General features: G+C 43.5%; 1 protein-coding gene across 1 annotated transcript in view; it reads left to right on the top strand.

Annotated features, from left to right (window-relative positions):
• The first annotated feature begins 1,957 nt into the window (after window positions 1–1,957).
• The window catches only part of entpd3 (ectonucleoside triphosphate diphosphohydrolase 3), a 44,541-nt gene continuing 29,068 nt past the window's right edge, over window positions 1,958–17,430 (top strand). The window contains exons 1-2 of the mRNA XM_041190229.1: window positions 1,958–2,127; window positions 8,854–8,947. Coding sequence (XP_041046163.1) covers window positions 1,958–2,127; window positions 8,854–8,947 — 264 coding nt within the window. The remainder of the gene's footprint in view (window positions 2,128–8,853; window positions 8,948–17,430) is intronic.

Raw genomic sequence — 17,430 nt, 5'->3', positions numbered from 1 at the left:
AGGGGTTGGAGAAGTTACAGAGATAGGGAACATTGTGGACCTGGAGGAGGTTACGGAGATTGGGAGGTGCAAGGTCATGGAGGGAAAGCAAGGATGGGAATTTTTGGAAACAGCTGAATGGAATCAAATCAGTTCCGATTCAGAATACATCTTGCCACTGATTTTATATAAACCATAGTTGTGTTTTGTTCCCTCAATGTATGCTTGCTCTTCTCCTGTCTTCAGGCATCTATTGACAAACTACAAACTATTGCATGACTTTTGAGGATGAAAGCTGAAAGAGCTTTTAGTGCACAGGATATCTGCAAGAAACCAGAAAATTGGTTCCATTCAGCTGTTACAGCAGTGAAAGAGGTGAAACAAAAACAGAATTACCTGGAAAAACTCAGCAGGTCTGGCAGTATCGGCGGAGAAGAAAAGAGTTGACGTTTCGAGTCCTCATGACCCTTCAACAGAACTGAGTGAATATTAGGAGAGAGGTGAAATATAAGCTGGTTTAAGGTGGGGGGGGGGCGGTGGTGGGGGGGGTTGTGGGGGTGGGAGTGGGGGGAGAGAAGTGGGGGGTGGGGTGTGTGGTTGTAGGGACAAGCAAGCAGTGATAGGAGCAGATAATCAAAAGATGTCACAGACAAAAGAACAAAGGGGTGCTGAAGGTGGTGATATTATCTAAACAAATGTGCTACTTAAGAATGGATGGCAGGACACACAAGGTACAGCTCTAGTGGGGGTGGGGTGGAAAGGCTAACAGGGCATAAAAGATATAGATTTAAAAATAATGGAAATGGCTGGGAAAAGAAAAATCTATTATTGGAAAAAACAAAAGGAAAGGGGAAGAAACGGAAAGGGGGTGGGGATGGAGGAGGGAGTTCAAGATCTAAAGTTGTTGAATTCAATATTCAGTCCAGAAGGCTGTAAAGTGCCTAGTCGGAAGATGAGGTGTTGTTCCTCCAGTTTGCGTTGGGCTTCACTGGAACAATACAGCAAGCCAAGGACAGACGTGGGCAAGAGAGCAGGGTGGAGTGTTGAAATGGCAAGCGACAGGGAGGTTTGGGTCTTTCTTGCGGACAGACCGCAGGTGTTCTGCAAAGCGGTCACCCAGTCTGCGTTTGGTCTCTCCAATATAGAGGAGACCGCATTGGGAGCAACGAATGCAGTAGACTAAGTTAGGGGAATTGCAAGTGAAATGCTGCTTCACTTGAAAGGAGTGTTTGGGCCCTTGGACAGTGAGGAGAGAAGAAGTGAAGGGGCAGGTGTTGCATCTTTTGCGTGGGCATGGGGAGGTACCATAGGTAAGGGTTGAGGAGTAGGGGGTGATGGAGGAGTAGACCAGGGTGTCCTGGAGGGAACGATCCCTACGAAATGCCGCCGGGGGCGGGGTGAAGGGAAGATGTGTTTGGTGGTGGCATCATGCTGGAGTTGGCAGAAATGGCGGAGGATGATCCTTTGAATGCGGAGGCTGGTGGTGTGATAAGTGAGGACAAGGGGGACCCTATCATGTTTCTGGGAGGGAGGAGAAAGTGTGAGGGCGGATGCGCGGGAGATGGGCCAGACACAGTTGAGGGCCCTGTCAACGAGTGAGAGAGGTGATATTGCTAAATTACACTTAGAAATAATACACTTTATTCCTCATATATGAACTGACAAGCAAAACTGAAAACTATTTTCTGTAATATGATGGGTGATCCTCCAATCAAGGATGTGTCATAAAACAGAATGATCTGGGTGTTCACATACACTGTGATGACTGGGAAGCAGTAAAGAAAAATTGTAATTTCTTTATAATGTCTGTGGAATCTGTAACTTTTTTCAGTATGTTTGAAGAGAATTTTTAAGAGTTTGCATCAATTGTAAGGGATCACTCGAACCTTTCTTGGATAATAAGAAATATTGGTCCATGTGACCTAGCAACCCTTGACCTGGAAGCAGTACAAACAGGAATGAAGTTAAGAAAGAAGACATGTGGCTGTCAGACACAAAGGAGAGCTGCAGACACAAAGGAGAGCTACAAGCAGAGGATCTGGAGGGTGAAGGAGATCAGCACACAAAGTGCAGACACAATGAGAAAACAGACAAAGTCAGAAAGAGCAACACTTGTGAGGAGAAGGAACAAACCTGCCTCAGAAAGAGGTAAGTTTTTCTGTTTGGTTGAAAAGGAGACAGGGGCTCTTGGAGGTACTATGCGAGCTGGCTAAAAAGGTCTAAAACCTGGAAAGCTGTGGGAATAGTTCAGAGACACTAAAGAGCTGGGTGTTTTCCCAGAAGAGGCTAAATCATGAACCAGACTGTTATTGGTTGATTGGTTGAAAAGGAACTCTCAAAAGATACACCATCAGGACTGACCCAAGGTTGAGCGGGTTTATGAAATGTGCTTTGCTGATGATAATTGCATGTGTGAAATTCAGAGGTAAAAGCTGTTATTAGAGATGACTGCTAACCTACCCTGCATGAATAAAGAACAGCATATTACGGAACTTTGTAGCTATGTAGTGCCACGTTTGAGTTGGTGGTTGGAGGTGATGTGGTTGCACTAGGCGAATCTTATTTGTATCAACTATATACAGAGAAATTTATCTTTTTATTTGAAATATCATTTGCCCGTTAATTCAGGTGGGATTTCTGTTGGTTCTGATTTATGTTAAAGTAAAAGCTACAAAAAGTAGAATTGGTAATTTCTTCATTTGGGGGCCAGTGGTAAATTTTGTTATTTTAGTTTACAATTACCATGGGGATTGTAACAACATAAATCTCTGAAGGTAGCAGGACAACTTGATAAATCTGTTAAAAAGAAACTGTGCAGCATTGTTGGTCTTATGAAGAGAGTCATGGATTACAAAAACAAATAAGCTATGGTAAATCTTTCAGAGTCACCAGCTAGGCTTCCACAGGAGGATTGTGTTCAACCCTGGGAGCCACATTTTAGCAAGTATGTCAAGGCCTTGGAGAGGGTGCAGAGGAGATTTACCAGAATGGCACCAGGGATGAGGGACTTCAACTATGTGGAGAGACTGGAGAAGCTGGGATTGTTCTCCCTAGAGCAGAGAAGGCTAAGGTGAAGTTTAATTGAGGCATTCAAATGATGAAGGGTTTTGATAGAGTAAATGAGGAGAAACTGACAGGAGGGTCAGTAACCAGAGGACACAGATTCAAGGTAAAAGATCCAGAGGGGGGATGGAGAAGTATTTTGACCCAAAGGAAGAGAGACTGCTGGAGAGACAATGAGATATGAAGAGGAAGTTCCAGAGCTTAGGGCCCAAACAGCTCAAGACATGGCCACCAACAGCCAAGCAATTAAAGTCGAGGATGCACAAAAAGACCAGAGTTGAAGGAGCTTGAAATTTACAAAGGCAGAACATTTGTTAAAATGAACATTGTTGTGATCTGGAATGTGTTGTCTAAGAGGGCGATGGAAACAGATTCAATAGTGTCCGAAAAGGGAAATTAGTACCTGAAAAGAGAAAAAAGAAATTGTTGTGCTAAGAGGAGAAAATGGGGTCGAGGCAATGGGACTTACTGGATAGCTCTCTCAAAAAGCTGTTGCAGGCATGATGGACCAAATGATCCCATGTGCTGTATCCTTCTGTGATAGAGAGTTCATCTTGGATATAGAACAGGGCCAGTTATTTCCATCCATTCATTTTAACAAAAGTGCTGTATTTACAAAACTCCTTCCAAGATCTCAGGCCATTCAAAAGTGCTTTACAGCCATTCTGTTGCAATGCTGTTAGGAAATAGAGATAACTTAAATAAGTCATATTTGTATTTGTGGGTGCTAGGAATGAGTTTTAGCTTTGATGTTTAAGTTTGATTTGCATTTCTGTATCTCTGGTTTAAGGAAGGTCAAATTGGAATTTAGTTTCACTTTAAAAGATGTCTGCATTTCTAATGAGAGTTTTATGACTCTAAGCTAAGTTAAACAAACAAGAGTACAGAAATTGCACTGTTGCCTAACGACAGGGGTCCAGAGAGGCAAGGTCCCTCCCACAGGCATGCACAGAACAAACTAGAAACAGCAGTTTGATTTGGAAGCTGTTGAGTTCAGTTGGTTTTGAAGACAGCCGCCAGGAGAGACTGGAGCAAAGGGACCAGATAGCCAGTCCCAAGCTAAAGAAAAGACCTCATAATCCAGGGGATTGGAACAGGAGGAAGCCCCAAGTCGACCTTCTAGTCAAAGGAAGACCAGGAACCTGGGAAAAGGTCATGTTAAATGAAGTTAAGAGTGAGGGGCAGAGAAAGTCTCCAAGCTTCAAGTTTAAAGCTTCAAGCTTAAAGAGATAAAGGCTTGAGAAGTCAGAAGGTCCAAAGAGACAATGAAGGTCTGTAACTCTTTGCTATGGACATGTGAAGCAGCGGTACTGTTGACAACTGAGCTGGTGAGAGAGAGTGCGTGAAGGCAGTTTAAATGCATGTGGTGATGCAGGGAAGAGGAACGTCAGAAGGGAAGTTTGAAGCCCTGGAGGGTGAACACTTGCGGAAGGCGTCTGAGAGAAAGCGTCAGTTTGGGAGAAGATTCCAAAGCGAGCTCTTGAAGAATGGGGACTGAAAACCCTCGTGTGAAAGACAGAGTGAGTGAGACTGGTTGGCTCACAGTGTGACAAGAGTCTGAGGGGAGTTGATGAGAGATCCACCTGGTTGAGGTGGCATCTGTCATTTGGCTTCAGAGTGTGGTGTGTCTGACCACATGTCACAATTGGTTTACTTGGACTGTACTTACTGTGAACATGAGAGTATAAGAAAACTTTTGTAACTTGTGTTATCCTTACAAATCTGTATATATCTGTAAAGGTATAGTTGTGGGTGAAGGAATATTGTAATGTAATTCATCTTTTCTTGTTTAATAAATGTTTTATTCTTTTGTTAAAAGTTCATTAGCTAACTCCTGTGACTCTGTTCAATAGCCACTGTCCATGTATCTAAACAAACAAATAAAAGTTAGGATCTATCAAGCTGGGATCCGCCCTGGGATTGGGCTTGTCCAGGGGTAACCTCAGCCGGGATCATAATAATGTATTAAATGTGGCAGGCCACCCTCATATACTAGGATCCAAAACAGGAACGTGATAATGACCAGATCATCAGCTTTTTAGTGAGGTTGCTTGAGGGATAAATATTGGACCCAGGATGCCGGGGGGAGCTCCCCTGCTTTCTTCAGAATAATACTGCAGGATGTGCACCCTCTGGAAAACATGGAATTGCGGAAGAACCCAATAGCCATTCTGCTGATTCTATCTGTGCACCAAACAGAAGGCCAATAAATGTGTTTACCCTGGTGGAGCTGAATTTTCACAGGCTCTCCACTAATCTCCAACTGTAACACTGGATTTTCCACCAGCTCTACTATTTTTATAGGCAGTTCATATGTCAACGTCACACCTGTTATTGCACTTACCTGGAACAGTCAAGGGGAAGTGGTGGTGAGGGGGGGTGGAGGGTGAGCACGGTGTGGAGTTGGGGGTGCAGTCAGAGCTACTAAATCCAGATCAGTTCAGTTTCCAGTAACCTTGTCCAATTGCCAATGAATTTGAAAGCAATCTAACCTCTTACTCTGCAGTTCATCCCAGCCAAGCTCAAGGAGCTGAATCCATGCCAATGTCAACCAGACCCACTCAGATACAATCGTCATTTATTAAAGAGACACCCTGTGTGAGATGACAGTTTCCTCTTTCATTCTCTAAACTAAAACCATGCTGCCGTCCTCCAGCATTACCTGGGGAAGATCCATTTATCTGCATGTAGTATTTGCATTAGGTTTATATTAAAGCCTCTCTGTATGACTTAAGCATTAACACCCTCACCTTTGAAATACCCACAAAGAAAGAATTTGCATATCTATAGCACCTTTCACCACGATAGGATATCCCAAATCCATTTTATGGTTAACACAGTACTTCTGAATTGTAGTCAGTGTTGTAATGTAGGAAACATAGCAGCCAATCTGTGCACAGCAAGATCCCACAAACAGCAATGTGATAATGACCAGTTAATCTGTTTCTGTTCTGTTGGTTGAAGGGTAAATATTGGACAGGACACAGGGGAGAACTCACCCGCCCTTCTTGAAAGTAGTGGCTGAGAGCTCTTATACATCTATCTGAGAGGCAGACATGGCCTCATTCAAGAGGCAACATCTACAACAGTGTAGCGTTAGATCTGTATTGCATTGTAGTGTCACTGACATGCTGCAACACTCCGGAGTAAGACTTGAACCAACAATTTTCAGGTACAGAGGTGAGAATGTTACCCACTGAGCCACAGTTAACACCCAAATAGCAGCTTGTGTTCCTTCAATAATGTAGTGCAAGACATAACTAAAAGATGTTTTTTCCAATATTCACATGGTTGCATTTTCCATAATTGTCGATTAATATTTTAGATTAGAATGGTCATTAAACATTGTGCAAATTAAAAATCTTAATACACCTCAGGGTGTCAGTACCACACCTTGAAGAGGACAAAATGGCATCAAATATTGGAGGTTTGAAGCTGGATTTTGTCTAGTGGAGGTTTAATGTGGGGATTGTATTGTTGAATTGAAGGAATGTATTTTACTGTCAATGACATATGAAGGGCAAATGCCGGTCTCCACTTAAAAAAGAGGAATTAATAAAAGGTGTGAGTTAAATTTATCGCATCTGACAGTAATTACCTTGAAAGAATGTCGAAATAACTGCAGCCAATTCTCCAAATCTTCCTGATAGCCACAAGTTGAAGTCAAGCAAGTTTCTACATGTAAAGGTCTCATTCCAAAGGGGGTTTTGCGTCAAAAACCATCACGTGCAAAGCCTGGTCAGTGTGGGTCATCAGATTGTTCAGCTGTCAACAGTAACACCTCAAAGCCCGGCTCCCCCATCTCTGACTGTGTCTGCACTTGTTTAATTAGAGGTCAGTGATAGTGATCAAGGAGCACTAACCCTGGCACTTTAACATTTCCCACCCCCCTACCCCCACCCCCCACTCAATAACCTCGCAGCAATGAGGTTCAAACTTTAATGGCCTATTACTGCCTCAGCACGTTTTGGCAATTTAATTTATAACCTGATGGGCCTTGACCGGGTAGATCGTGAGAGGCAATTTCCCTCTTGGGGGAATCTAGAACTAAGAGCCACAGTTTCAGAATAAAGAGTCACCCATTTAAGATGGAGGTGAGGAGGAATTTCTTCTCTCTGAGTGTTGTGAATCTTTGGAATTCTCTGCCCCAGAGCTTGAAGACAGTCAAGGCTGATAGAGCCAGATTTTGAATCATGGGGGCGCCAAGGGTTATGGGGAACAGGCAGGAGTTGAGGCCCAGATCCGATCAGCCAAGATCCAAATGGTGGGGCAGGCTTGAGGGCCTACTCCTGCCCCTATTTCTTATGTTCTTATGCTTTTGATTGCTACACTGTACCGCCCAGTTCCATAAATGTGCTTAAGATTAAAAAATCTCAGCAATAATTGCCTAAAAATGTAGTAAACCCAATATCATACTTAGTAAATCACTGCAAGATGCCACAGACGCCAGACTTAAATTTAGTAGCACCGCAGCCATCTAGGAATAGTGATGTCTCCCATATACTTTAACAGATTTTAACACATCAGCAAGTTTGGTGACAAACACCATTACACCATTGTACAGTCTTAATGCTCCAACGGTGAATTCAGACCAGGTGTCATTGGAAAACAGATATGAATGTGTCACAGCGAGGGTGGAGGTGAATCAAAAGTGCCACAGCCAATGGGCAGTGACAGCAGCACAAGCAAAATTCTGCAGACGCTGGAAAGCCGAAATAAAAACAGAAAGTGTTGGAAATACTCAGCAGGCCAGACAGCATCTGTGGAGGGAGAAACAGGGTTTGCATTTCAGGTCAATGACTTTTCATCCGAACTGGGCAATGTTAAGGGATGAACAGATTTTAAGCAAGTGCTGTAGAGAGGATTTTAAACTAGATTGTGGAGAGGAAGGGGGGTTTGGGAGTGGGGGTGGTGGATGTACGAGGGGAGATTTGGAAAGTTAAAGAGAAATAGTCCAGGCTGGCGATGCGGGTAATGATAACTAGAGTGTGACAGGAAGAGACAGAGCTACAAACGTTAATAATTTGAAGGTGATTACAGCAGATTGCCAGAGTTCTGCTTTTGTTGGAAAACTTGTTATTCAAAGGTTTATCTGTGATTGACACCTCACTGCGAGAGCAGAGCAGAAAGCCGGCTGCTACTTCCTTTATTTGCACAAGGAGTACCACCTAGATCTTGAAACAGTACTGGAGTTTAGAAAAATATTGCTGATCATGCTTAGAATAATATTTTATCCTTGATTGATGCAAAAATTAATCGAACAGAAATGGAGCTGCAACCTCAGGGAGCCAATGGGGTATAAAGAAAGGTGAATATATCACTTTGTAAATCATGAGCATGAACTCTCCACAACGTTTAGGATATAGGTAAGAGGCGATATGGATTTGTGCCCGCTCATTATGTCCTGTGCTATGCTGACACCCTGTCCACCAACGTCTGGGTTTTAAAATTCTGACTCTTGTTTTCCAATCCCTCCATGCCCTCACTCCACACTATCTCTGTAACCTCCTCCAGCCCCACAACCCCCTGAGATCTCTGAGCTCCTCCAATCCAGGCTTCTGGGACATCCCTGATTTTACCACTGGTGGCTGATCAGTTGGCTGGACCCTAAACATAGGAGAGGGATGCAGGGGAGAAAACAGATGACGGATATAATGGACTGGACGCAGTTGACCTTTAGGAATGTGTAAGGGCAGCATGGGACAGGCAGAGGCAGAGACCCATAGCGGTCAATCTACTGGGGAGAAGACGGCACCAGCGAACAAAAAGTTCTGGAATTCCATCCCACCTCCAAAGTCTCCACCTCACTAGCTCCATTAAGAGTCTCTTGACCAAGCATTTGAATGATGCCACCCAGCAGGTTGTTGGGCTAGAGGACATGGAGGAATTGGGGGAGGAATTGAAGGTAGTGCCCTGTCTTCAAAGTTACTATTGGATCTGCTTCCACTGCCCTTTCAGGCAGCGCATTCCAGATCACAACAACTCGCTTTTGTAAAAAAATTCTCCTCATCTCCCCCTCTGTTCTTTCATTTACCTTAAATCTGTGTCCTCTGGTTACTGACCCTTGTCCCAGTGGAAATAGTTTCTCCCTATTTACTGTTTAAAAAATAAGGGGTTCACCCATTTAAGACAGAGATGTGAAAAACATTTTTCCCTCAGAGAGTTGTGAGACTTTGGAATTCTCTTCCTCAAAAGGTGGCTGAGGCAGAGTCTTTGAATATCTTTAAGGCTGAGGTAGATAGATTCTTGATAAGCAAGGGGGTGAAAGGTCATCGGGGGTGGGTGGGAAGTGAAGCTGAGATTAAAATTAGATCAGCCATGATCTTAATGAATGGCAGAGCAGGCTTGAGGGGCCAAGTGGCCTATTCCTGCTCCTGATTCACATGTTTAGATGTTCGCATTTAGCCATGAAATCTGTGGGTCAGTTGGTGGAACTCTTGCCTCTGAATCTCAAGAGTTCAAATCCCAAAATTAAGGCTGATACTCCAATGTGGTATTAAGGGAGGTGCCATCTTTCAGATGAGATCTTAAACTATTGACGCACCATCTTCCTGCTCAGGCGAGTGTAAACGATGCTAGGGTGTTATTTTGAATGACAGGGGAGTTCTCCCCTGTGTCCTGGCCAATAGTTGCCCCTCATCAACATCACAAAGTCAGGTTATCTGGTCATTATCACGTTGCTGTGTGTGGAAGATTTGCTGAATGTATATTGGCTGCTGCATTTCAGCAGTGACTACACTTCAAGAAACATGTCATTGACTTTAAAGTGCTTTGAGATGCCCGGTGGTTTTGAAGAAAGCTAAATAAAAGGCAAAACAAAAACAGAATTACCTGGAAAAACTCAGCAGGTCTGGCAGCATCGGCGGAGAAGAAAAGAGTTGACGTTTCGAGTCCTCATGACCCTTCGACAGAACTTGAAAAGTGTCGAAGGGTCATGAGGACTCAAAACGTCAACTCTTTTCTTCTCCACCGATGCTGCCAGACCTGCTGAGTTTTTCCAGGTAATTCTGTTTTTGTTTTGGATTTCCAGCATCCGCAGTTTTTTTGTTTTTAAATAAAAGGCGTCGTTCTTTTCTTCTTTATTCTATCAAAACTCTTCATAATTTTGAGCACCTCGATTAAATCTTCTGTTAACCTTTTCTACGTTCAGGAGTTACTCTTTCCACGTAACTAACCCCTCACCATCCCTTATACCATTGTAGTCAATCTCCTCTCTGCCCTCTCCAAGGCCTTGACATCCTTCCTAAAGATTGGTGCCTTCAAACTGGACACAATAATGGCTTTAATGACGGAGTTGGTGACAGTTTATGTCATGCAGGTTGTTGTATTGTTTTCACTCATTTGCTACCCTGGAAGGAAGGGGCCAGGAGGGGCTGATCGGATCATCTTGCTCTAAACCTCACCCCACCCCATGCAAAAATGTAGAAGCAGCAGAACTCTGGCATCATTTCCACTTTCGCTCCGCCAGATATCCATCACTCCTGCCCCATGCTGATCGCTGGATTTCTAGGCTTTCATCTTGAAACCCTTGCATAGCGCCACTTTGCAAACTCTTGACTCCAGTGTTACAAAGCAGAATGTAGGATCAAAGGAGAGAACTTGCAGACAGATAGCCCCATCTGCTGATCATAAATGAGAATGCTCAGAGGAAGAAAAGTACTTTTTACTATCTCAAGGGAACAACTGGCTTCTTTTAAAGTAGTGAAACGTCACATGGCGCTTCACAGGAGCTATTATAAAACAAAATTTGCCACTGAGCTGCATAAGGAAATATGAAACAAAAACAAAAATAAAAATACCTGGAAAAACTCAGCAGGTCTGGCAGCATCTGCAGAGAGGAACACAGTTAACATTTCGAGTCCGTATGACTCTTCAGCAGAATTGGTCAAAGCAGTAGTTCTTAAGGAACATCTTAAAGGAGAAGAGAGAGGTTTAGAGAGGGAATTCCTGAGCTTAGGGCCCTGGGCCAATGCTTGGCATATTGGAAATATCAAGCGTATTGTATTAAGGCACCTCAGAGTGGGACATGCTGTATGGAGAAGAGTTGAATTTTATTGCACTTTGTGTAATTTTCATTTGAAATGTTTTGCAACGTACTTTTACAAGGTTTACGAATGAAGTATATTTTAAAAGAACAGTGGCCCAGTTAAAAGCAGGGGCAGGGTTTTATGTCCCACGAGCGGGCATGCACCCGACCTGATTGTGTATAAAATAGTGCACGATATTTCGGTTGGCGAGCGCATGCGAGAGTCAGCCATGCACCCGCTGACAATTAACAGGCCTATTAAGGCCCTTAATCAATTAATTTAAACCTATTTTTCGCTGCCCGTCTGACCTCACGGTTGGCGAGCGGGCAAAGCGACCAGGCAACCTATTGATTTCTTAGCAAACGTCATCCACGGGCAGGATGAGGTTTCCACAATTAAACAAGACATGAATATGAATACTTTGGGCAGAATTTTTATTCTGTTCATGTTATTGTGAGTTAGTCCCGTGTCGGGACATTTTTTTTCCGGATTTTAAGAATCTTTATTCTTGATTTTAATGTTGTTCAGCTCCCTGAGGCAGCTCCGCACCTTCAGGGAGTTTTCAGTCCGCGCTCCCCCACGTAGGCGCGAACTTCTGCTCTCGCCCTCCTCCCGCCCCCACCCCAGCAGCTCTGAGGCAGGATTCGCAAGAGGTCGGAATCAGAGGAGCTCAGAGATCTTGGAGGATGGTGGGGATGAGGGGATTACAGTGATAGGGAGGGGGGGGGAGTCCGCGAAGGGATTCGAAAAGAAGGATAATAAATTTAAAATCCAGGTGTTGGTGGTCAGGGTGCCAGTGTAGGTCATTGTGCACAGGGGAGATGGGTGAAATGGAGTTGGTGTGTATACAGGCACACACATATGTACAGATATCAGCACATATGCACATTTACATGTGTACACGCAAAAATCCCACACAACACAGCAAATTTAGTAGTGAATTTATGACAATTGCATTGAGCTTGTAAAAAAATGGTAGCTGATTTCTGAACAAAGGTAGGTGGAGGGACAGGTAGTATTGAGGAGGTGGGGAGGCTGCAGAAGGATTTGGACAGGTTAGGAGAATGGGCAAAGAAGTGGCAGATGGAATACAACGTGGGGAAGTGTGAGGTCATGCACTTTGGTAGGAAGAATAGAGGTATAGACTATTTTCTAAATGGGGAGAGAATTCAGAAATCTGGAGTGCAAAGGGACTTGGGAGTCCTAGTCCAGGATTCTCTTAAGGTTAACTTGCAGGTTGAGTTGGTAGTTAGGAAGGCAAATGCAATGTTGGCATTTATTTCAAGAGGACTAGAATATAAAAGCAGGGATGTGCTGCTGAGGCTTTATAAGGCTCTGGTCAGACCACATTTAGAATATTGTGAGCAACTTTGGGCCCCGTATCTCAGGAAGGATGTGCTGGCCCTGGAGAGGGTCCAGAGGAGGTTCACGAGAATGATCCCAGGAATGAAAGGCTTAACATATGAGGAACGTTTGAGGACTCTGGGTCTATACTCGATGGAGTTTAGAAGGATGAGGGGGGATCTGATTGAAACTTACAGAATACTGAAAGGCCTGGATAGAGTGGACATGGGGAAGATGTTTCCATTAGTAGGAGAGACTAGGACCCGAGGGCACAGCCTCAGAGTAAAGGGAAGACCTTTTAGAACAGAGATGAGGAGAAACTTCTTTAGCCAGAGAGTGGTGAATCTATGGAATTCATTGCCACAGAAGGCTGTGGAGGCCAGGTCATTGAGTGTATTTAGGACCGAGATAGATAGGGTCTTGATTGCTAAGGGGATCAAAGGTTACGGGGAGAAGGCGGGAGAATGGGGTTGAGAAACTTATCAGCCATGATTGAATGGCGGAGCAGACTCGATGGGCTGAATGGCCTAATTTCTGCTCCTATGTCTTGTGGTCTTATGGTCTAACTGCAGTTGCTATTTTATTTAACTTATTTGTTCATGAATCTTTAGCCTTGACTAAAAGCTGCTGAAATGTGGTTGCTCAGCCCCAAGTTAATTTCCTTTTCTCAACAACAACTTCCATTTAGATAGCACCTTAAACATGTTGAAACGTTGCACAGCATTTCACTGAAACATTAGCAAAATCTGACACTGAACCATATCAGAAGATATTAGGGACAGGTGACTAAAAGTGTGGTACATTTTAAGGAGTGTCTTAGAGGAAGAGAGAGAGATGAAGAGGTGAAGAGGTTTAGGGTGGGAACTCCAAAGCTTGAGGCCCAGGCAACCGAAGGCACGGCTACTAATGGTGGAGCAATTAAAATTGGGGATTGTTATGGCAGCTGGATGGTAAATGCCAAACTGCCCAAATCCTAGAGGGAAACATGAAGCAGCTGCCACAACTGTTTGCAATTTATACTTATTTTGCAACGCAGCTTTGAATTCAGTAAAAAGAAGGCCACCAAGTCTTATAGGTCTCTTACAAAACTAAATTAAACCTTTATTAAATAAAAAATATATATTTTAAGCACATACATAGGTTTACAAATTACTACTATAATAACTTCTAGCTCTCCTGCTTAATCTAACCCCCAGTAACACTTCCGTTAAGGCAACATTAAAAACACATATTATTTAAAAGGCCCAAGCAAAGTGACACAATAATCTGAACAGTTGAATTCAAAGTGAGTTTTCTTAACTTCGTTTCTTGTAGACAGCAGTTTGGGCACAGAAGCTGGAGGCTTTTCACACTTGTTAGATCTTGGAATGCTTTTCCTTGCACACAGCCTTCTCTCCTTTATGCATATTTTCCCTTTTGAATGAAAAATCCCATTGTTTCACTATGTGTTTGGACTTTATCTCTCTAATTATAAAAATCTATCATAGTACCAAATTTACCAGTAATATTTGGGAAAAATAAACACACTGTTTCTTAAGTTCTCCTAGCTAGGTGAAACCTTTCACCCCCTCTTTTAATTCAAGCTATCCTGGTTTATTTAAAAATGCAAATATCCCCTTTGCACCTCACATTCTCAAACTTCACCCATGTTTACCACTTAACATTTCAAACCTAGCTTACCTTCTGATACATCAAAGACTTCAGACCAGCTGCCTTTAATTCAATTAAGTCCCACCCACACACAGACCCATAGACACACACCCCACCATTACTCTACAATAAACTCCAATAACATAATGAAAATTATTATATCTTCCTAACAGGATGCTCAAGAGGCCATAAAAAATGAGAAATAGGGGTTGGAGGACACCATTTTCCCCCATGAACTATTCAGTAAGATCATGGCTGAACTTTCATAGTGGCCCCATTTTCCCTCCCTATCACCATATCCCTTGATTCCCTTAAGAGTCTAAAATTTACCAAACTCTGCCTTAAATATATTCAACAATGGAGCATCCACAACCCTCTGGGGTAGAGAGTTCTGGAGATTCACAGCCCTTTGAGTGAAGAAATTTCTCCTCATCTCAGTACTAAATGATCGGCCTCTTATCCTGAGTCTGTACCCCCAAGATTTAGGCTGTCCAGCCAGCAAGAAGCAACCTCTCAGCATCAACCCTGTCAACCCATCTCAGAATTTTATACATTTCAATGAGATCATCTCTCATTCTTCTAAACTCCAGAGAATATAGTCCAGAATTAGTGGAGTGCATAGTCACTGAGCAACGATAGGGTATAATTCCAGTACCTTCTTTAGGTTTTGATGATGAGTGAGAATGGGCTATTTGACTGTGAGAAGCATCACATCACGTCCAACCCCACCATCCTAAGAATACCCACACACGTGCCGGCAGCGATCATTGTTGGTGATCAGGAGCAATCAGCCAGGCTGATTTCACCACCACCCTGCCAACCCCGGTGCTCCTTCATCGGTATTCCAGGGATGCCAAGACCAGTAGTAGTGTCATTCCATTGTCAAGTGGGCAGAAAGAGTATAAAGGAGAATTGAGGCGGAAATGCACCCTTATCCTCGTAAATTTTGTGTTTAATTTTATTTTGTGTTTTTTCTTTTTCTACCTTCTCTTAGCTAACGCCAGCTCCAGTGTTGATTGATTTAAGAAGCCCAGAGTAGTGAGGTGGCCATTGTTCCAGGATCTCGTCTTGTAACTCAAGCTTCAAAAAGGAGGCAACTAATTGAATAGTAGCTCTTTAAAGGAGGCAATGGGCCGAAGGGCCTCCTTCTATGCTGTATCACTCTATGATTATAACACCACATGGTTTCAGTTCTGACTTGGTTTGTGGGTAATCAACAGAGGAAAAGACGTAAGAAATATAGCCATGGAGCTTATAAACCAGCTTATATTTCACCCCTCATCTATTTTTCCTTAGTTCTGTTGAAGAGTCATTCGGACTCGAAACGTTAACTGTGTTCCTCTCCGCAAATGCTGCCAGACCTGCTGAGTTTTTCCAGGTATTTTTTTATTTTAGCCAGAGAGCTGCTGTACAGGACATGAGCCACTGGGTGCAGCTATTGGGCTTTGCGAACGTTACGACCATAAGATTAGATTTCTAAAATGTGCAGTTTTCCTGTGGGTAATTCCATAAAACGCGTGGCATGTATCCCAAACACTTCCTCTTTCAAAAACCTTAGAAAACAAGACTAGAGATTACTGTCAGTGATGATAATTTCCCAATAGTGAACACATTTGTGTGACATACTTCAATATTTTATCTCAATAAAGCCTTAAATCCACGTTAATTAATTGAGTCAATGGCTGGAAATTGGATGGTATGCTGCCCGTGTTTTATGGGATGAAGTGTGGGTGTGTTAAGTCCACGCCAGGAGAGTGTGACTTGCCAAGTCGGTTAAGGCTCCTCCAGTTTCAGGACTGTTGATTTTCTTAAATTCTTTCATGGGATGTGGGCGTCACTGGCCTGGTCAGCATTTATTACCCACCCTTAATTGCCTTTGAAGTGGTGGTGGTGAGTCGTCTCCTTGAACTGCTGCAATCCATGGAGTGTAGGTGCACCCACAGTGCTGTTAGAGAGGGAATTCCAGGATTTTGACCCAGCGACAGTGAAGGAACAGCAATATAGTTCCAGGTCAAGGGCAACAGATAGATGGGAACACCACCACCTGGGTGTTCGCCCCCAAGTCACTCACCATACTACACGTGACTCCAGACCCACAGCAATGTGGCTGACTCTTAAATACTCTCTGAACAAATGCAATTTGTGATGGGCAATAAATGCAGGCCTAACCAGTGTCGCCCACATCCCATGAATGACTATAAAAAAGCTGCAAAATTGGAGGTCATGTGACTTGAACTGGAGTGCCATTTGAGAGAAGGTGCAGGATATGGGGAGGGGGATAAGGAGAAGGTCCCAAACCAGGGAGTGGGACAGAAAGAGGTCCCAGAAGAAAGTCCCAGGCAGTGACAGGGATCAGAGATAGATCCCATTGAGTCAAGATAAATGACAGGAGCAGAGTAAAAGTCTCCAAGTTAAAGAAAGAGATGTAGGGAACAGATGAAGCAAAGCGGGCCTGAGAGAAGACCTGAAGATCCGAGAGGGCAGGCAAAGGTTGTTGACTGTGCTGTGAGGGAAAAGGTACCCATTTGGAGCAGTGGTGCTCTGCTTGGCCCAGCCAAAGGTCTGAAAATGTGCTTGGAAGGTGAAGATTGAGTGTAATCAGAGAGCCAGAGGAAAGGAATCTTAGAAAGCTAGTGCGAAACCCTGGAGGAGGGTTGTTGTTGAAGCTGTCCAATTGGGAACAATGGAGAGAATTGGGAGAGAATTCCAAGGCAGATCTTCAAATGTGGAGATTGGAAACATTCATGAGAAAGACAGAGTTTCAGTGAGAGCGGTTGGGTCACAATGTAACAAGCATCTGGGTGGGTTGGTGAGAAATCCATAGAATCTTCAGAGTATGGTGTGTCTGACCAGAGTTCATCTCAACCTCTCCCTGTGGCAGCAAGTTCCACATTCTCACCATTCTCTGGTTAAAGAAGTTTCTACTGAATTCCCTGTGACTATCTTATATTTATGGCTCCTGGTTCTGGTCTTCTTTATAAGTCTTTTGAAGAAGAGTCACATTGGACCCGAAACGTTAACTCTGTTTCTCTCTCCGCAGATGCTGTCCAACCTGCTGAGCTTTCCCACCATTTTCTCTTTTTATTTCTACCTTAAGTCCACCTGCACAAACCCTTCATAAACTTAAAGACCTCTTTCCAATCGCCCCTCAGCCTTGTCTTTTCAAGAGAAAAGAGCCCCCAGCCTGTTGAGCCTTTTCTGATGGTCATAACCTTTCAGGTTGTTTGTTTAAGATTTGAAGGCATTGACTGATATTATTGGGGGGCAGGGGTGGAGGAGATGACTCTGGTGACATAACGTTTGTGGGGTTGGTGTGAGGGAGGACAAAAAAATAATCCCTTGCGCCACTACACAGCTCAATGAGATT

The sequence above is a fragment of the Carcharodon carcharias genome, chromosome 6 (assembly GCF_017639515.1).
Source record: "Carcharodon carcharias isolate sCarCar2 chromosome 6, sCarCar2.pri, whole genome shotgun sequence".
Lineage (NCBI taxonomy): Eukaryota > Metazoa > Chordata > Chondrichthyes > Lamniformes > Lamnidae > Carcharodon > Carcharodon carcharias.
The sequence above is the reverse complement of the archived record's forward strand: the minus strand, read 5'-3'. Positions and strand labels throughout refer to the sequence as shown.